The sequence below is a fragment of the Phycodurus eques genome, chromosome 18 (assembly GCF_024500275.1).
Source record: "Phycodurus eques isolate BA_2022a chromosome 18, UOR_Pequ_1.1, whole genome shotgun sequence".
NCBI lineage: Eukaryota > Metazoa > Chordata > Actinopteri > Syngnathiformes > Syngnathidae > Phycodurus > Phycodurus eques.
In genome coordinates, this window is record NC_084542.1 from 14,346,808 (window position 1) to 14,368,887 (window position 22,080).

Below are 22,080 nucleotides of genomic sequence, written 5' to 3' on the forward strand. Positions count from 1 at the left end.
GCTGATGACATTTCCTCTCAGCGAGCCCCGCAGATGGGACTGTTGGCTGCCGTCGCCCACGGGGGGAGCGCGCCGTCTGCCAAAACAGTTTATCAAACAAGGCGCACGAGTAAACACGGGCGGGACCTGGCAGATTTCACAAGCGCTACTTCCTGCGCTCGGCGGCTGACCTTCGCAGCGTAATTAAAGTTGTTGGTTCAACCAGGTGCTGCCCTACAAGCGTCCTTGAAGATAACACGTGGGTGAATTTGGGTTTTGCCTGGGCGGACGTTTTCAGTGAGCGACGGAACCGACACGAAAACCAGCGATATCTAAAATCATTCGTGTCCTTGCTATGACAGCATTGTGTAATGAACGAGAACATTTAACTACTTGTCAAACTTTCACCAATATAGCGGGGATTCCGTAATCCCAAATAAAGTTTGAACTGTTACAATGTGACCGACAAAGAGGATGAATACGTCAGCTGGTGCCAAGAGGCAGAGGTTGCCACGGAAACCGGTGCCGGAATTTCCAAAAAAGCAACTGTCAAGCTCTCGATAGAGTGCTCAACTTTACTTACTTTTTTTTCTTCTTTCCTAAACTAAACTTTCTGGAGAAGAGGAGTGGGGGAAAAAAACTAAAAGTACTAGTGTACTCGCCATCTGCAAATCCGCCCCCAAAACCGCATCTGCATCTGCTGTGGTCCCCCGCTTCTCTCGCCAAATGTTGGAAATTGCAGGGAAACTACTTGAGATGCACGACATCTGGTCTCGGTTAAAAAGGTAGGAGGTACAGCAGACGCACACGCACACAAATAGGCCAAAAAAATATAATGTTCGTAAAATAATTCTACGCTCGCATCGCTCATGTCACACTGCTATTGTGAGGCCACGAAGTATTTGCTAATAATGGAATGGTGAAATTTGGCTCCTTATCTCAGTACAAATGGATCACTTCAGCAAGCTTCCTTGACACCAATTTACTACTTTCCTTTTAGACATGACTTTGGTGCCATCTTGTGGTGATTCAGAAAGAGCACACCAAAAAAACGCAATAAAGTGGGTTTTTCAGCAAATAGCTCGGTATTTGTTTAGGAGGAAAAAAAATAGCAACAGGTGACTCGTGAATAGTGAACAGCGGATCTGCGGGGGTTTACTGTTGACGCACACAATAGATTCCACTGCCTAAAAATGTTTATAATTGCATATATCCTAAATATACTGTAAAATATGATCCCAAAGCACTTTAATATCATTTTAAATGCATTTTTTCAACCAGTAGTTTTATTTCCGAGTAGGTGAGTAATTTGAAATGAATAGTGTCATTTTCTGAGAATATTATGGTAAAAGGGTGTATATTAAAATAATAAAGTTGCCATTTTATGAAAATAAAAGAATAATTTTACAAGATTAAAGCTATAATTTTACATCATGTTTTTTTTGGGGGGGGATAATTTGACAAGAATAATGTAACATGAGAAATGTTAAATTATTATCATCTACTCGCGAAGTGGCGAGGGTTCACTGTATTGCTTTTTCTATTTTTTATTTTTTTTGCTTTTGAAAGATTAATGAAACAAAAACTAGTTACACAATGCACTGTGGGATGTGCACTCTTCTCTTCCCTAGCTCACTACCAAAGTACTTCCTCGCTCTCTCTCTCCACTGCTGCTCCTCGCTTGTCCTCCTACGCTCGCAATGGAAATGAGATACACGCTCGCTGTGAATATTCAAGCTGTCAGACTGCATGTATTAAAAAAAAAAAAAAAAAAGAGGCCACAAGTAGAGAAAGTTTTGCTAGCCCAAAAGATTGTCCTTGTTTTTTGAGTAGTCTGAATTATCATCACTCCAAACATCAGGGGGCAGTGCAACCAACATATGAAAGGTACTTGTGACTAGAATGTTGCGCGTAACCACAATGCTAAGATGCTAATGTCACTGTGCTGCATGTGTGTTTACAATGTTAATACAGCCATAACAGTCTTTGTGATGTCCGAGAAAAACAGTTTTTTTAAACTGCTAAGCTAATCCCCCTTTTGGAAAGAAGACACCAAACCAAATTTGTGAAATTGCTATGCTAAGAAAACAAAAAACAAAATACATTTCATCCGGATGATAAATTTCAACTGTTGTAAAATGTATTCTGTGGTGAAAATCGACATCATTCCATTTGCAATAGCTAAATTGTGGTCATGCACAATACGTACTGACACACACACACACACACACACACACACACACACACACACACACACACACAAAAGGACCATGAACACGTGTAAGAAAAATTCCTGGATCCAAACCAAAATTATGTAAAAACATCAAAATCAGTTACATTTTTTCGCGGCATTAAAAACAAACCAAGCGAAAACATCCTAACAGCATTCGTCAAGTTTATAGGGATCGGAGTTGTTGCATTATCAAGGAAATATAGCTGAACTCAACGCAAATTTGTGAACTAGAGATGCTCACAAACCACCCAAAAAACGTCCGTAAGATGTAAACTGGTTGATACTAGTTACGGTAGCTAGTGCACTAGGTACTGGCAAACATATGAAAAACGTAAAAATGTAACTACTAAATAACTAATATCTATGTTATATCAACATCAATTTCTATGGAGTTTGTGTAAAATTGTGATAAATAGCATAAAAAAATATGAATAGTAGTTTATATAGCCTTTATTGTGTGATATCAGACAACTGTATCTGGCAGAAGTCATTGTAAATCGATTTGGCGTTTCCCCATTGGGTGCTCTTAAATTTCCCATTTTTCTCTCGAGCAGCACAAGCCCACTCCAAACAGTATAGTACGAATGCTATATATAGGTTAGACCTCAGTGTGGTAAGTACACAAAACGACCTCTTGTGTCCTCAAAGGTAACATCTCTGCGAGACATTACTCATGACATTCCCACCGGTGAACGATGTTCGGGCGAGCCGACTCCGTTTCTCTCCATCCTCGTCGAGCTCGGCGGCCATCGCTCTCTCTCTCTCTCGCGTGAATGCGAGCGTCGTCCTGACAGACGAATGGCGAGAGCAGTCACCTTCGTCTTCCCCGAGCAGACACCAAGACGAGCCTTTAAAAGAAGGACGACTTACGACGCAAAAGCTTGGAAAAAATGAAAAGAATGCTATTTATAGCCCAATTTGATACTGTGAACTATGAGCGGCCTAATCCTAAACTGTTATCAGTTATAAGCAACTTTTAGAGGTAGCATTTCATCAAATTGCGTTTGTGCAGTCCCCGAAGCGTCTCAAAGCCACTAGGATACACATTTATTACTTTTTAGTCTTGATAGCAAAGAAGGGAAGAATTGTTCAATATGATCCATAATTTTAGGCTGCTTACAGCGATTTTAACAGTTTCTGTTCGTCACGCTCATTTATTATGACAAGCAGCGTGCGAGTGCTAACATGCCCGACATATGGAAGCTCTCTGCGGGAGGGCCGAACTCATGTGCAGCAGCTACTTTTAGCTTTTCTTTTTTTTTTTTTTGCCGCTTTCTTTCAGGATGAGGAGACCATATGCTTGAACAACGTGACTCCCGACATGCAACTCTCCCCCCGTTAATGGGCTCAGACGAGCACTCAGGCCACGCAAACAATCCAGAAGGATGCATGATACAGTTAGTCTTCACTCCGCTTCTGTAGATGGCAGTCACGCAATTAGTCTCGAATCGTCTTTCCCCACTGAACTAAATGGAACAGCGATGAATCCATTCCAGCCCCCAAGAAACCCCGAAATTTGTTTTATAGTGGTGGAGGTCTGTAGGGCATCCTTATCTCAAAATTTCTTGCTCATATCCCATGACAGAGAAACCGCCCAAGCGACAGCTCGAATCTCTAAAAACTGGTAAGTCAAGGCATCACTGCATAAGGAAACATGTAAAAATCGGAAAATACATCATTGGAAATCTCTGTCTCTGTGTTGTGCTATGATTGGCCAGGTTGTTATTCAGGGGTGTGGCTTTGTGAACAGTCCACTGCCGTACAAATGAAGGTAAGGAACAGGCGTACTTGAGTTTCTACGATGATAAATTAAGTATTCCTGGTGCTGCGGTAAAACGTAATGGGTTTTTCCTCGGCTTTTGCCCCGCCCCTCCACTCTGATTGCTGTATATCAGTTTAGTACTACGCTACACTACACTAATGCTACAGTTTAGGAGTACAATACACTAAAACAACAAAAAATGTCCTAGCCCTATTTAAAAATTTCAAAAGTAACACGCGACAAGTAATGTTCCACTCCCGTGCTATATGTGGCAGTAATGCACACTAAAAAATAGCTGCCAATTGGCAAAAAAATGAAGGACAACAGTGTAAAATGGTCCATGTGACACGTACACACAGTGCAGCGTACAAACTGCGCCCTCTGTGACTTCAAATGCTTTTGTCTCACTCTCCCTTCGTCATCATGGTAACATGGTAACTAACCATTCGCTCAGTGGTATATGGGATGAGGGCTGCCTCAATTGCATTAGACAGGGCTAGAACCAAACAAGACCTCTACATGTTGGCAGCGACTTGGAAAGGAGAGCCACATGCTGCTTCACCCAGTCTAAAGACAAATACATTACAGCAGCCTGCTCCAGTAAATATTTCCATTAAAGCCTTGCAATGCAAAATGACTCCACCAAATAACACAGAAAGGGTCATGTCGTCTGCTTGGGTTTGAAAAATAGACTAGCCTCCCCACTACACATGAATAATAACACACACACGTGCACAAGAGTGCGTAGCCTCACAAACGAGCCCATTCAACTGCAATGAGAGCGCACTGCACACATTACTCCTGAGCAAAATATGCTGCCGCTTGGCCACAAATGGTGTTTTTTGCCGGCTGCGTGACTACGTGTCTGAGTGCGTGTCAGCCGGAGAGGACGTGAGCGAGAAGGGTAGTGAGGGGGTTGGTTGATGGAGAGTGGGAGAGCGGACGGGGGCGGGAAAGGGGGGTCACGTCGCCTTGAGCTGCGACTGACAGGAGCGACGCGTTTCGGTATGACTTCATTGGGAGAAAAGGAACACGTTCAGCTGCATGACTTCTGGTTGCACACGGGAAGACGAGATGGGAGTCTCATAAGCTGTCTGCCCAAATCATTAGGTACACCCGCGCAAGGTCTGGGCCAAATATTCTGCCTTTTACAACTGCAAATGCATGGTGATAAGCCATCCAATTTCACTTAACTGGTTCAAAAATTATTCTTTCTTTGCTAAAAATAATGTCAATGATACTGGGAGACAGTATAACACAGTAATGCAGACACAAACGAAAAATAGCACTTCTTCTACTACTACTTCTATGTAACGCTGTAAGATGCTGTAATATTAGTTATTTTCCATGGAGGATAAGTATATACAGTATGCCTGTGAGTCTTATCTGTCTGCATATGTTTCTCCACCGTTTGTGTTCAAATATCTGTTGCTACCAAAACTGCATCTATCGATGCTAACCGTTAGCATGTCAATGGCATTTTCCATTGTTTGTTTACATTAGGAAAAGCAGACTTTCCTAAGGAAAAGCGATGTGGTTGTTTTAAATACACGACATGTAATTCTCTTTGTTTTGATTAATTTGACAGTAAAATTCAGTTGGGATTGTTTATGGCGCTGTATGTCCACATACACAATAAAAATTGCATATGATACTTCGTTAGGTACACTTGTGCTATCTAATCAAACATATCAAGTCAGGTATTTTTCAAATACAACTACATGGTTGTGGACCTCCAAATTTTTCATTGTTGTAATGATATCACAATAATGTTCTGATTGTAGTAGTTGCAGGATTGTATTAACTTCCAGGCCAATATATTACAGTAGGTTCCAGCCAGTTTAAGCGAGCGCGGCTTTGACCTGCTCCCGATCCAAAGTCGCCACGGTCGAGCGGGCGCGTCCATCTGGCTGCACACATCAGGACTGAGCACGCTCTGGGACCACACAGATGTCCGTGGAGGTCCACAGTTCACTGGCCTGTGTCCGATCTCCTGCCCCACCTCCCGCTTTGAAAACACCGGGTGACGTGTACATAATCACGGCGACAACGGCGACATTTACGCTCTATGCTCTCACTGACCAAATTCAATTTCATGGCTGTAACACGCCACAAAACTCTTATATAATAATAATCAGTCACCAATAGCAGTTTGTGACATGTCTATCATAACAAGATGCATGAGAAGGGTTTCAAGGACCCATGGCTGGAAGTGTACAGGAAGTTGACCATTTAGGTTTGAATCAGACATTTTGGGTGAGTTCCAGGACTCGTATGAGGGAATTTCTTCAAATGAGTCCCAACCGTAAGCAGGTAGGAATTTGAAAATTCAGCCCCCGAAGCCATAAGTGAATTTGTCCTTGAGATTTTGTCCCATTACCATTACTTTTGAAGCTCAAATACTAATTAGAATGATGAGGCTAAATTGTGAAAATCTTGGGTTTTCATCATTAAGTGTGGGCGGAGCATGGTGGCGAAATGTGATGATTCGCCATAAAACACAAAACTCTAGTTAGTTGAGTTTAAAAATTCAGCCACCAAAGCCAATTTTGCAATTTTGGTCCGATGCGGCCATTTAGGGTGATTTTCAGAGCCATTTTCAGAGCTCCTTCAAAGACAAACCTCTGCTCGAGATTTTCTAAATGCTTAATGAGCTTTCACTTGTATCGCGCTTTGGCACCTTTAAGGCACAAGAAGCGCTTTAAGACCGTCTCCTCATTAACAAGGACACTTCAACATGGTCGTTGGATCAGGATTCAACCCACAACTTTCGGGGTGGGAGACTACCATTCTACCGCCTAAGCCATGCTACCCTAATTTGTTTCTTAGCTAACAAATTTTACCCACGTATCCTCGACAAACAATCAAACTGCAAAGTTTTTATGTCCAGGCCATTTCATGTGGACATTAAAGCTGTATAATCAAAAGTGCATAATATCTGATTTTGATCAGCATACGATTGAGATTTGAACATTTCCTGCAACGTTTTTCTGACTGTGGTGACTGAGGGACACTCGTCCTCACTTTCACTGGGCAGTCCTTTGTATCTCCACCGCACTCGTTCAAGAACTGGAGGCTCTGCCAAAAGCCTGAATGGGACCTCCATTAGGCCTCACGTCGACATTTCATTTCATAGCGGAGCATATCTGGCCAGGTGACAAAGGAGGCTGATTAATTGTCTCTTTGGAAAGTGGCCAGCGACTGTAGCATGGATAAAAAGGACACTTAATGGCATGTTTGCCTGATAAAAAAAAAAAAAAAAAAAAAAAGGCCTGCCCAGCCATTAGCGGGAATAACAATGGCTTGGTGCGACATTTGCGGTCCCTGAGCCAAATGAACACAGGTAAAGGTATTACTTCATCTGCTTATGTGGGACTCTCATATTAAACTGATGTAATTTTCTTTTAGTTGTTTTTTTTCTTCATTTTTTTTTTTAAATGTCAGAACAAATGACATCAGAATGAATATCAGAGGACAAAAGTGCTTTGAGGCGGCATGTGTGTGCGTATTTAAACTGATTCCCCCGGCGTCTAAAATGACGTAAATGACCCCATTTACCTGCGACGTCGCTTTTCATTTAGCCGTTGTCTTTCGAGTTCAAAAGCGGAAAAGACTCTACATCGCCACACGCCATTAAGCAAGGTTAATTGTATTTCTTGGGAGAGGGGGAACTTCTACAATCATCCTTCAGAGGAAACAGCCGCGTTGTCTTCTTCTGACTGCATTTGGGCTGCTTTTGCAACACAGAGACGACGCCGTCGTCATTACTTTGTTTTGATAAACCAAGCATCGGCCACCTTGGATAATGAATGGAAGTCTGATTAATGCATGTAGGTCAAAATGCCAGGTCATCAAGTGCACTGGAGTCCTCGACCCTTCTGTTGAGGATACCTGAGGATACCTCATATGGATGAATTTCCCAGAATTAGGATGCTTTGTACCAAAATGACCAACTAAGGGTCTGATTTCCAAAAATCACCGATGCTAAATTCTATGTTCACTTTAAGAGATTACGCACTGCGAGCTAGTAAATTTGTGATGTTTTACTAAGATCCCAAATAGTGCCCACTAAATTGCAGGCATACTCAATCTAATAGATTGTGTGCACAGTTGGAAACAGGTGTAAAAGTGATAAACACCACCATATTCAAAACATTATTTTGTGCTTGTTCCATCGGGTTTCCCGATGGAACATTAGGGAGAGTACTACAAATGCAAAATGAAAATTGAAGTGATGGAATTGGAAGTGTTATTGGAGGAGGGAAACAAACATATTACTTAGCAACAGAAAATAAATCGATCACTCCAATGATTTTGGTAAAGCCAGCAACTCCATAAAAGCCATGTTTCATGAGATCGTATATTCGGTAGATGGCTCACTCGGATACTTGGTTCCAGTTGGAGCCCATGGGTTCTTAAGGCTTTTGCGTACATCTTGTCATGATAGAATATGTCCAGCCAGTTCTGTGTTTATTGGTGAAACTGCTGTCAGGGGCAGATTCTTTTTGTAATTTTCCAGGGGGGTGCAACTGCGTGAATTTTGGAAGGGTCATGTCGGAATCCCCCTTGACATACAAACAATTTCACCGGAATACACACTCTAATGCTCTCTACCGTCTCTAAGTGATGTCCACGCCTTGTTTCCTGCCGCCATCAGACGCACACTGACAGGGTAGCGGAAAGAGAAAATTGCATATTATTTACCCGCCGCGTTCAATATGCCACTTTTCCGCTATATAGCCCGCAGCTTAAGACACCCAAAACGGGTGTGTGCTGAGATGAATGCAAAATCGCATTCTGACGAGCTGACATCTTAAAAGTCGTGCGGCGACATGGTGCCCTGACATGTCATTAAAAGTTGTCACTGGTTCGCAGGAGTGATTTTCCGCATCGGGATGAAGCGTTGGTGGATGTGGACCATAAACGCGGCACGATGGAAGCATCCACAAGAGGCGCTTTTCGGTTCCCACCCGAGGAGGTCAGGGTACAAGATTCGAAGTCGCCTTTTGTTACGCTTGGATTTTTTCTCCCCATTATTATTATTTTTTTAACCTTTGCAATCTTCTGTACCTTCTTCTTCTTGGCTCAAACATAAGGTGACCCAGGGTCTCCCGACTCAGGAATATGTGAATGGCTTGTTCAGACAAGCGGAAAAATGTCCCATTTTCCCCTCCCAACTCCACTTCGGAAGAACTCTCCATTTGCATTAGAGGGTGAAATTGCAGGACCGAGTGGTTTTGGACTCACATGACATGCAGCGGGCATCAATCAGTCATTGGTGGTCGTCCCTGAACAACAATGGGAACTGTCCTGCATCCCGCATTGGACGGGTAAACCCGTAAAAAGGCAGGATCATGATGAATACTGAGAGCAAAATCTAAAATTAAATTCACAAAAACTAAAAGTGTGAGCTATTGTTTTGATCGCAGGATTACGAACCGGGTGAGGTGAAACTTGGTGGGGAGGTTGCAACAATTATCCGATTTTTCTTCTTCTTTTTTTTTTTGCACAAATTCGTACAATAAAAGTGGTAATCAGTACATGGTAGAGTCCGGCCCGACTAATTCATCGAACAACATTCTTTATGAACCACAAATTGGTCTTTTCGCTAACGTTACGGAGGCAAACCAAGGAAAATTCATCATCATTTCATCACACCCACTCCTTTTTGCCGCTTGGAAAAACAATTGCCCCGCACTTTTTTCATCGCTGCCACCCACATAAAAGTTTTTTTTATATTGTTTGTATATTTGTTAGTATGCAGGATTACGCAAATAAGTGCAGAATTTTTTGCTGTGAAACTTGGTCGGAAGGTGGCAAGAACACATTCAATATTGCCGCAAATTCATCCAAAAAAACGACGAAGACGACATCGTCTGATGTAAATGTGAGTCAATTCATTCATCTCCCGGTAATTCCATAAAATGTCTACACGCCTCACATCAGATCATCACTAGCACCTTGCCAAGACGCTAAGTACACTTGACGGTAACGTGATAGGACCTCAGATCGAAAGCGCAATGCTAAACGAAGAACCAGGAATAGTGATGTAGGCGTCGACAGGGTAACATTGATTTTTGGACGTCTGATCCGGAAGATGCAGCCCAGCACCCGCGGACGAGTAGACATCGCTTAGGATGGATGGCTCCTCCAATGACGGATGGCCAGCAATTTAGCTGCTTATCTTGCCTCCATTTTTACACTGGCCGTAAAAAGCAGTGGCTTCGCGTTAGCGGTGTTCACCACCGGAATCAATAAAAAAATCGCATGACCTGAGGTTTTAACCGTGCACAGATATCCGTCGATGCTCCGTTTAGTTTTGCAGCGATGTGTGCCAAAGTTGACGCTCCGACCTTGAGTCTTTATTGACTCAGCGCAACATTTTAACCTGCTCTTCCCTGCTGTCGATATCCATCTTGAGGATATAACCTTTGATTGCGATGAACTAACTCTGGGAATCTTTTGCAGACAAACAAACAAACACAGCAGTCGTGTGTTTGCCCTTTGATTTCCTATGAGAAACCAAGAAAACATTCCGAGAGCAAACGACTCACAAAATTGGGACGGCAGTATTTATCTTTCCTTACTTGAACTCTGGAGCCGGAGTCCCGTTTGATCCACTTGATGACTGTCTCGTACACCAACTCCTCCGCTTTGGTGTTGAGGCTATCGTTGGACAGGTAGGCCACCAGGTCCTCCTTGGACACGCTCAGGATCTCCTCCTGTCCCGCCACCTGATCGTCAAACGCATCATCAAAGGGGGCATTTTTTTGGATGACTCTTGGCTCTCGTGGTACTGTTACAGAATCTGAAAGGTGATTTTTTTATTTGACCAAGGTATTTGCTACTCGTTGCATCCATTTCTCACAGGGAGTAACACCAGCACTGCATCATATACTGTAGATTCCGATTCCTAGAAGCATATTAAAATTCCTGTTGAACTGCTGTTCTGGCTTAAACTGCTGTTCCATCATCAAGGGGTATACAGACCCTTTTGCATGAATAAGCAGCCAAACAGGACAGGTCCCAAAAAAAATCATCACATTTCTTGGTTCAATGGAATATGCACCAATTTAAACCATTGATTTAAGCAACCCCAAGTAGCTCGTATGAGATTTGAGCTAAAAATGTCTGCACCTAAGCACAGAACATTAGTCATCCTGAATTAGAAATGAGTACAAATTGGGAGCAGAAAGGGGCCAAAGAACAAGTTTTCATCTTTAATCTCTGCTTTCTGAGGTATCTTGAATTGGATGGCATCGAAATCCACACAGTTCGTCTGGGTCATCCTACAAAGACTCATGGTTATTCCTGAAGGTGAGAGGTTTGGCTGGCTGGCGGGAGACAAGTCCAATGTTGTGATCTCGGACCCCAAATATCTTGGATGGAATATTGTTGAAAATACACAGAGCTCTTGCTCTGGCAAAGAACAGTGATAATCCCTGAAAGTTTGAGGACGACTGGTTGACAATGTCGATTGGTCATGCATGGACAAGGCCCAAAATCTAGCCTGAGACCCCAGCTACTTCAAGTATCCGAGACCAAGTATCATTTAATATCGTCAAGAAGATTTGCTGGTGATTGGGCCTGGGAGCTAAATGATGAATTTGAATTTTCCCAACAAGATTTAACAACGTATCAATCAATCAGTCTGTCAATCAGTCACTCAGTCAATCAATCAAGTGTCGAGGTTCATCTTCCAACTAAAACCCCATGCGTTGAACATAGAAGAAAACAAATTAGGTTCCGGTCTCTAGACAGTTGTGGACTGACCTCAGGGAAGTTCTGCAGCGCAAAGGCTTTGGCCATGTTGTGCAGCTCCGTGCAATTCATAGCCTCAGCCATGGCCAGCACTCCCAGGCAGTTCGCCGCTGTCAGCTGTTTTTCTGTAGCCCAAGAAGAAGAAACAGAAGGATTTGGATTTTCAAAGTTCACTTATTAAAGAATTCAAAGTGAAAAACACAAATGTTAATATTCAAAACCAATATGAATCCAGACAAAGCAAACACATACAACAGAAAAACATTTAATTGACTGGATCATAATCAGGCGGCACGGTGGATGACTGGTTAGAGCGTCTTCCTCACAGTTCTGAGGAGCGGGGTTCAATCCCCGGCACCGCCTGTGTGGAGTTTGCATGTTCTCCCCGTGCTTGCGTGGGTTTTCTCCGGGCACTCCGGTTTCCTCCCACATCCCAAAAGCATGCGTGGTAGGTTAATTGACAACTCTAAATTGCCCGTACGTGTGAATGTGAGTGCGAATGGTTGTTTGTTTGTATGTGCCCTGCGATTGGCTGGCAACCAGTTCAGGATGTACCCCGCCTCCTGCCCGATGATAGCTGGGATAGGCTCCAGCAAGCCCGCGGCCCTAGTGAGGAGAAGCGGCTTAGACAATGGATGGATGGATCATAATCAAGAAATAGAAGAAAGAGAAGAAGACGGCAACGACGAAGACGAAGAAGAAAGTCAGATCAGAAGACCCGCGAGGGGAGAACATAGGCAGATTGATTAGGTCAGTAGCGAGATACCGGACGTCGAAGATGATGTCGAGGGATTGTGTCACAGCTTATCAGCTTTCCAGCTACCTCGACACATCTAATAACTCCAAACGCCTCCCGGGACAAACAAACAGGCGGGAATCGATCACAGGGAGTAGGATTAGGGATTAGCTGGGGCACATTAAAGAAGTAGACCTCAAAATGACCAGCAGGGGGAGAGCTTAAGGGGGCCTGTGATCTTTGACAAGAGGTTGCTTTCGATGTAAATATCTATTAATCAAAAGAGAAAAGGGAACGTTTGGAAATCAACACGCAATCAGACAGACAAACGAATGAACTGGCGCCATGAAAGAGGCCTGATTAAATAATTGCCCTCAAGAGGGAGCCACACCAGGCCTCTTTTCTTTTAATCGGCAAATGTGGAGGGCCCCAAAACAAATAGCGGTCAACAAAACCAAAGCCAGAACAACAGGCAGCAGATGAATCATTCCGCACAGAACGTTGCCACAAGATTTTTCAGGAAATGTTGATGCTTAGGCGTTTATGCTAGTGAGAAACTGAGGGGACTTCCTGTGTCTTTTGGGAAATGGGTGCTTGGCACTTTTTTGAAGATCAATAGACATTCATACCAAATTTTCGAGATGCAAAGTGAAACTGACTTTGGTGGCTTGAATTTTTAAACTCAACTTATCAGTACGCAAATGACAGCGCAATTTACTGGCAAAAACAAATAAAAAATTACTCTACAATAGGTACATTGAACCAAAATGGCAGATTTCCTCGGCCTTTTCGGGCATGGCTTTCTGGGACTATTTATTCTATTCTCTCAGTCGACATATGATAGACACGCCTACTAAATTTCCTGCGGCAAGGTGAAATTAGCTTTGGCGGTTGAATTTTAAAACTCAATTTATTATTTTTTTACGGTGAGTAATCAAACTTAATTCTGTCAGTAACGTTGCCCATCTGTCTACGAATGGTGGTTTACATTTGGTAGCAATTTAACATCATTTATAGGATAAGTTTGTCTTTCAAGAACAGCCTAAAAATGGCTTTTTACTTTTACATCAAAGAAAGGTAGGTCGAGAAGACGCTAACGCTTTCTCCTATGACAAGGACGAACACTGGCACCTGAAGACCGCCCATCCCCCTTTGCTCTAAAGTGCTAAAATGTCGTGAATCTTGTTCAGGCGGAATGAATTGACATCTCAGAGGAAATGAAGTCGACAAATGGCTTCCATGTTTGCTTTTTCTTTTTTGTGTGTTGTGTGGACCAAATAGAGAAAAACAAATCAATAGGCGCCATTTCTGCTGTTTTCTTTTCACCGCTCTCTCGCCACTGACCTTTTTGTCGACATACGCTTCCCTCGTAGTCGCCATACCCCAAACAACTCATGAGATTCAATGCAAATACTGACATTTGAGGCTTTTTTTTAATTTATTGCGGTCCCCCAACAAATCCTTTTCCAAACTGTGACGCACCAACTTGTGAAACACATGCCTATCGAATTACATGTTGCGAGGGGAAAATGGCTTTGGAGGCTGAATTTTACAACTCAATTTATTAGATTTTAGTTTTTTTCTAGCGAATCATCAAACTTTGACGCCAGGCTTTGCTTTTTCTTTAGCTTTAAAAAAAAAAAAAAAAAAAAAAAAAAAGAAATTCCAAAAGTAGTAAGTTACTGAAGCTACCGGGCGAACTATCATTTTGTACAAAGGTATTGGGATACAACTCCACCTCATACACACCCACCTAGGAAGGAGACGCAGACTTTGCAGAAGGTGTTGAACTGGAACTTGTTGGCAGCCTCCAACAGCGTCTTGGCGTTGGCCGAATCGATGACCAGCGAGCCCGTGTAAACGAACTCCAGCAGCTGCTCCAGAACCTCTGCGCCGATGTTGCTCATGGTCAACTTCAGCATCTCGCCGTTGCGCGTCTCCCCCGACGACCTGTTCCCACCGATTGCGGCACAGAGAAGGAGAGAAGGCAGGTTAGAGAGAGCGGCTTGCTCTGGGGGGTGGGGGGGGGGGGGGGGGGGGGGGGGGGGGGAGGTGATACAAAGGGAGAGAATTTGGGGATTTCTACTTATCTGAAACAAAATTTGGAGCTCATTGAATTCAGGAACAGCAAACCGCGAATGGGGAAGAGATTACCATACATATAAAACGATTACATGATACCTCTACCGAGGCTGAGAGGCGGACTGCGTGAGACTCATGCCAGGTTCGAATGACGGCAATTTTTCCACGTGGCGGCGGAAGCCCGCGGGGGAGGTATTAGGGCGTTAAGTAACACCTCACCACCCGTGTTTAATGTCCGATGTGAAACGATAATCCACTCAAGGGCTAAATAAATGGAACGCCGCCCCTCCACAACCACTTTAACTCCCCTCCCTGCGGCCGCAGATATATGAAAAGTGTTCCGTATTAAGAGGGATGGAGGCCCTTTCCTCGCGTCAATGAAGATTTTAGCTTTTTTCATTTGCTGCTGCTGGAGCAACTTTGTCGAATTAGAAAATATTCACGCACACGATTGTTGCTGCATTTAGGAAAACTGGGAAATTTCCCCGCTCCAATTAGGAGGAAGGTGGATCCAGTGCAAAAATCACTGTAATCAGACTTTAGGCATCCTATTTATACAGTATATAAGCAATATTTACTACATCTGCGCAAATAGAAGCAAATAGAAAGTTGTGTTGTCCATCTGACTCAGCAATTCACATCCAATAAACTCCTTTTTTAATGATAGTGGTAGATGTCATTACTGCGACAAGCACACACATTGCCTGCAGAAAGTATGAGGCATCTGTAAAGCTGACGTTGACTGATGTAGAATTTAAAGAATGGGTAAAAAGTGTAATGTAAAATAGCTGATTTTCATAAAATAATTCATGCTAATTTTTATTGCATTATCTCTAATTAACCCAATTATAATTAACAAATGTGACATTTAAAAAAAATTAACCTGACCTAAAATGTTCCATTTTACACATTTTTTATTTTATTATTTACAATGAAAACTAATTTTAAGTCATTAAATTTATCTAACTATCATTATACACAATTATTAACAGAAAATATTTTAAAATGTATTGTTCTATTATTTACAATAAATTCATTGGTAAAATATTTAACAAGATAAATGACAAAAAAAATAAATTCATTTTAATTAATCAATTTTGGTGGTTAAAAAAAAGCTAAATTAATGCAAAAAAATATTACAGCACTCTCGATAATGTAATTACTCAGTGGGTCGCTGCGCACAGGCCGATACATTTAAGCGGGACACCAAACAAACATGACGAGACAACAGGATGGTGGGATGAAGGGAGGACAATAAACAAAAAGAGAGAGAGAAAAGGGTGAAGCAGGCGTGAGACGGTTCTTCAACAGCGAGCCAGCAGCCATCCTTAATAGGGAGGGGTGGTGTTGTTCCATGACTTTTCAATAAGAGGTAACCCCCAACCAACCCCCCTAAAAAAAGCCACCACCATCACACCTGCAATAATATCCTGTAGTGTATGAATGAACTCAAAGACATTAGTCGTCATTTGAAGTGCACTCAGGGAGGGAGGGGAAGGTGAGGACATCCCCCCCCAAATAAACTTTAAAAAATGAAAAGACATTTAATTGTCTCCACATGGCTGCAAAACCCCAAAGCTTTTTTCTTTTCTTTTTTTTTAAATGTTTTGTCCTCCTGCAAAGCAAAAAGCCACATAGCGTTATTGACCTTTATCCCGCACAAAGGCCTGCCTGCAGGGGGGAGCGGAGGGAGGTGGGCAGGTGAGAAGAAAGAAAGGGAGGCAGAGGGGAGGGTAAAAATGATGGACGGCGAATGGAGAGTTAAGAGCTATAAATACCCAAAAGAAAGAAAAAATAATAATAATCAGCCCGGTCAATTAGTACGGCAGGAAGGGTTTCGAGTGGCCGTGGAAAAACGTTAGGGAGCGTCCGATTGCACTCGTGTGAAAAATGAGGAAGTGTCGAGATGAGCTCTACTCGGATGGTGGAATCAGTTTTTGTGGGGGGGGGGAAAATGCTACACTTTTCTGTGAGGAGGTGGAGAAATGAGGCCCAACAGAACGCACACATTGGCGTACACGTGCACACACCAAACTTTGCCACCACACTCCACCCACATGGAACAAAGAAAATTCACCATTCTAGCAATTTATAATTGCTCGTCTGTCTGGGGTACTTGAGTCTAATTTGGTAGTAATAATACAACATTTCTAGCTGGAGTTGGCTTGTGAAGGAGCCGTGGAAACGGCCAAAACGGCACACTTCGAACCAAAACGGCACTCTTTCTGTCTTTTTGGGCATGGCTTCCTGAGACTTTTTTTGTACATCAACACATGATAAAAATGCTTACCCAATTTCATGCTGTTAAGTGAAACTGGCCTTGAGTGTTGGATTTTCAAAGTCCACCTATTTCGAGTTTTATGTCGGTACAGCGAATCGTTAAACTTCGCTAACACGCTAAATGGCTGACTTCCTGAGTGTTTTCGGGCATGGATTCCTGAGACTTTTTTGTGGGTCTACGCACGATGGACCCTAAGTCAACCAAATTTCATATTGCTTAGTGAAACTGGGTTTTGGGGGCTGAATTTGCAAGCTCAACTCATTAGAGTTCCATGTTTCACCTTATACTGTTTCCATTTAAAAGACCTTAACCCAAAAATGTCACTTTATGAAGATCAATGTGACATTGCGTCTGCACAAAATTCTCTTTAATATGAAACTGCAGGCCAAATAAAAGTGGGAAGTCTCGTCTTGCTATTGGGATCAACTCGAACAAAGACTATTACACATAAATCTGAGGGGAATTGGACAAAGTCCCGTCCTCCCCCCCCCCAGGCGAGTCGAGAGGTCCGTTTCGCACGGCTAGAGAGGATGAATGTGTCAGACCGGCTCGGAGGTTTTTGCACCGCGTTGTCGTGCCGATGCAGAAAATGCAGATGGATGCCATAAATTAAATGCCAAGCGAGCGCGCTTATTGGAAAATGCTGATGGGTGAAATGAAATTACAGGCCATGATCTGTCTGCCTGATTGGCGCACCGGCCCTTTAGGTGTAAGGGTAATGTTTTTTTTGTTGTTGTTTTTTTTTGGGGGGGGTGGAGGAGTAATGGGGGAATGGTTGCATTGCATTCTTTGGGTCTTATGGAGCAACATATTCCAAGAAATGAGAAGGAAACTGCACAAAAAGTGAAGCAATGGGGGAAAAGGCAATTTGGCAAAAAAAAAGAGGATATATTTTACCATAAAAACAAAACACAAAATGACACAAAAATGCAATACTCTATTTTATGACAAATCTCACCCCCAATGTTTTTCCATAGTTCCATAATAATAACTCAATTTTTATAGCACTTTTCTTAAAACTCCACTTTAACAAAATTTTAAAGCTTAATCTCACCAAATTTTATTTTGCCACAAAAATATTATTCACTATTTCACTATGAATGTAACAAGAAATAAGAAAAAAAATGCAATTAAATGTTGCCACACAAATGATATATTTTACCATAAATAAATGTAAAAATAAAAGCAGTTAAATTGTATGATCATTAAAAAAGTCATTCAATTTTGCCACATAAATGTTAGCTGTCAGCATAAATTCAAAATGACATTTAAAAAAAAAAAAATGAAGTGAACCCACTTGGAGGATTTGGAACTTGAGTAAAAACAACATGAATTGTAAACTAAAAATCCTAGTTAGAAACCAACAAAAGTGAAATACATTCCATGAACTTCATCAGGCATAACAACTAGTTGAACAAATGTTGTCGCCACGGCGATGACAAAAGGAGCCAAATGTCTTTTTTTGGCCAACCGCCGCAAAAAGTGACAAGAGTTATGACACCAGATGAAAGCACTCCCACAATCAATTAAGTGATTCATGAGCATTACAGCTCTCAAAGTCGGGTGTTTTTCGCACCTTTACGCATAAATGATGTTTCCGCATCCCAGATAAGAAGCCCACAGGAGACACCGAGTGATGGACAGCATCTCAACCCCCCCCCCCCCGCCTACTGTCAGGGCCCCTCGCAAGGGTTCCCCGCAGTCGTCAAGGTCAAGGGCAGACTTTTGTATTGGCGTGCCGGTGCAGCTGTCAGCGCCGCGTGCGGCCGCCACAGACAGAACCTCCATCGCCTCCATTGGAATTTGAAAAGTACAGCGGAACCTCCAATCTCGGATGGGACAAGACGCCAGCCGGCCAAAAAAAGGCTTCACGTTTGACCGTGAATCCGAAATTTGATTCGAAAAACTGCATGCTTTAACATAAATTTGAAAGATTTTAAATGTGATACAATTTTTTGTCAAAAAAATTTGAATTCAAATAACAAAAATTAAAGGACAAAATCAAATACAAATCTATTAGTTTTTGCCTAAAAAAATGATGCATTTGATAATAAATTACAAATTAAATAAGAGTAAAAAGGCATCACTTTTTACCACAAAAACGCTAACTTTGAGGACAAAGCCAAAATTGAATTTAAACTTTTTTTTTTTTGCCTCAAAACGTTACACATTCAATTTGAAAAATAGCAATTATTTTTCACCACCAGAATTTCATATTTGACCATAAATTATAAATTCAATAGAAATAAAATGCATTTTATTTTACACAAATGCTTCATTGCACAATAATTCTAAAATTATATTTAAAATAATTGTACAAAAATGTGCAACATTTTTCAAATACATTTGTACATATTATATATAAGAAATACTATAAATAAATTAAACTATGACTGATTTACCATGATTGGAACATCTTATTAAAATTGCGTTTGAAATAAAGACATAAATGCCTAGAAATACAAAGATTCGATATATTTTTTTAATATTTCCTACAAGTTTTATTGATGCTATATTTATTATAAAAATAAATTAAAATGAAACAATTGCAATTAAATATTCTGACAAAAATGCTATATTTTAGTGTAAATTGAAAACGTAATTGGAACAATTGCAATTACATTTCAGCACAAAGGGTTACGTTTGATCATAAGTGACAAATTAAATGTAAATAAAATGCAATTAAATTTGCCATAAACTTGCTATGTTTTACGATAATTCCAAAATTTAATTAAAAAAAAGAAATTCAATTTAGCCACAAAAAAAGTTACATTTTACCATATATTGAAAAAAGATCATTTTAACATGCAGTTAAATTTGGCCTTAACCATGTTTTTTTTTATATGTGTGTGTGTGTGCGTGCGTGTGTGTGTCTATGTTATATCTTAGCATAAATGCAACAAAATAATTATAAAAATGCTTTCGACTTTCGAGGTTCCAATGTCACAAAGGTAAAAAATTAACCGCGGCGATGAAGTCGTCGGCGGGCGGCTGATAAGCTGCGCATTTACGGCGCACCATGGCCGCGGGCCAGACGAGACAACCTCCCCCTTAGGCGTCATGCCGGTGCGTTTGCCTTTGTCTCGGCGCTTACGCAAACACGCCACGTAAAGATGGCGAGCGGCGGAACTGCTTTGGCTCCCGAGGAAGTGTTAGTCAAGTTGAAAACACCTGCAAGGATTTAAAGCCTGGATGAGGACATGTTGGGATGCATGGAATTCTTAATAAATACATATATAATATCTGACTCTTGTGCCAAACACACACACACACACACACACAAATGGAGTATGAATGGCAACAGAGTGAGGTTGTGGTTACCCAAACTAAATCGTCCAACAAGCTATTATACTGCGCATTGGTGAATCGGCCGCCATTTTGTGAAATATCGATGGGCAACTTCATTAATTTGATAGAGTTAATAGAAAATGTTGGACAATTGCTAATTTGTACCACCAACCAGATTTTTTTGAAAACTCAGCCACCGAGGCCAGTTGGACTTCATAATTAGACCCTCAAAAAAAGTCTGAAGAATCTGTGGCCATTTCCAGGAGTACTTCAAAGACCAACTTCACCTAAAGATTTCGTCCAAGTGCTACCAAATTCTAACCATGTATGCTCGACAGGGGAGAGATGAGATTTTTCTAGTTTTGGTCATTGCGTTTATGGGCAAAGTATACGGGAAAGTTTGATGAGTCGCCATTAAACACAAAACTCTGATAAGTCGAATTTGAAAATTCAGCCCCCAAAGTCAGTTTCACTTAGTAACTTTTGGTGGGTTAAAAAAAAAGTCCCAAGAACCCAAGCCCAAAAAGAAAAACATTTGGTTTCATGTAGCCCTTTTAGGTTCGCTTTGGGCCATTTCCACAGGTCCTTCAAAGACAAACTCCTCTGACAGATTTTGTGGGATTGCTACAAAATTCGGACCTTGCATACAAGACAGAAGGATGACACCAAATTGCCACAATTTTGCGTTTGCGTCATTGTCTTTTGGTGGACAATGTTGGCAAAGTATCAGCCCATAAAGCCAGTTTCACATAACAACATGGACTTGGTAGCGCATGTCTATCAAGAGCACACCTACAAAAGTCTCAACAACCCACGCTTGAAAAGACGCAAAAAGTCAGCCATTTGGTTTTAAAGCGGCCATTTTAGCAACAATTTTACCAGTTTTAGGACTCCTTCAAAGATAAACTACTCCTACAGATTTTGTCTGATTGCAAACAAATTCGAACCTTGTGTACAGTAAAGCCCCCCGCAGTATCGCGGTTCACGCTTCCCTGTCCCGCTATTATTGCATTTCTTTCAATGATTGTGCAATACATTGTTTTTTTTCTTTTAACCGGTTAAGCCAATTGATAATACAGGTAGTCTCTCCGGGATCCAAACACCTTCTTTTTTTGTTATTAACTTCTGAAACGTTGACTGTATTAAACAGGTAGGTGACGTTAAATTGGCAGAATTTTCAGTTTTCATCACTGTGTGTGGGAAAGCATGGCAGCTCAGCGATGAGGCTGATGTGTCTCAAGTTAGATTTAGTCTCTAAATTAGCTAATTTAGCAGCATGAAGTTTGGTCGGCATAAGTAGACCCATGCACAGGAAGTCTGCCATTTTGCTCTAAAGCAACTATTTCAGGATCAAGACAAACTCTTTTTAGCGATTTTGTCAGTTTGCTATCAAATTCCCAGAATTTGTTGTTTTTGTCATTGCGTGTAGGCAAATCACAGCAGCGAAGTTTGACGACGGCCACCAAATACCTCCCCTCCACAAGGTCAGAGCTTGGTCAATATATACATAAATGCAATATATACATAAATACAATCACTCTTCTCTGCTCCTGACACTTAGATTTCCTTCAAATTGCTGTTTGGATAACCACGGGGGGGGGGGGGGGGGGAGCGGCACATGGCGTGAATACAAGAATGGCGGACGCCGTTCACCTGCTTTTCGCCGACACTCTGTAGCGTCCGATTTCACGATTACACTAAGCAACAACCATTATCGTGTGGAAGAAATACGCTCGTCTCGTTTGGGCCCTTAAAAACATGCCCCCGATCGTGAAACATTTGCGCTGCTCGTTAAAATGGAAATGTGGTTAAAATGGTGTGATGAGGGAGGGGGTTGCAAAGAGATGACGAGTTGTTGACCTTTATCTCCAGATTCAGATACATTCATTTGAGTGTGGGAGGGAGGGGGAGAGAAGGAAGGAATGGCTGCTGGCCCTGCGCTAGAACCAAAAAAAAAA

The 22,080-nt window shown here is 41.8% G+C and overlaps 1 protein-coding gene across 1 annotated transcript in view; it reads right to left on the reverse strand.

Moving 5' to 3' along the window:
- LOC133416767 (kelch-like protein 29) overlaps positions 1-22,080 on the reverse strand; it is a 163,645-nt gene that overhangs the window by 29,428 nt on the left and 112,137 nt on the right. Inside the window, exons 7-9 of the mRNA XM_061703933.1 lie at positions 14,225-14,421; positions 11,748-11,860; positions 10,562-10,708 (exon numbers count right to left, since the gene is read on the reverse strand). Of these exons, the coding sequence (XP_061559917.1) occupies positions 10,562-10,708; positions 11,748-11,860; positions 14,225-14,421 (457 nt within the window). The remainder of the gene's footprint in view (positions 1-10,561; positions 10,709-11,747; positions 11,861-14,224; positions 14,422-22,080) is intronic.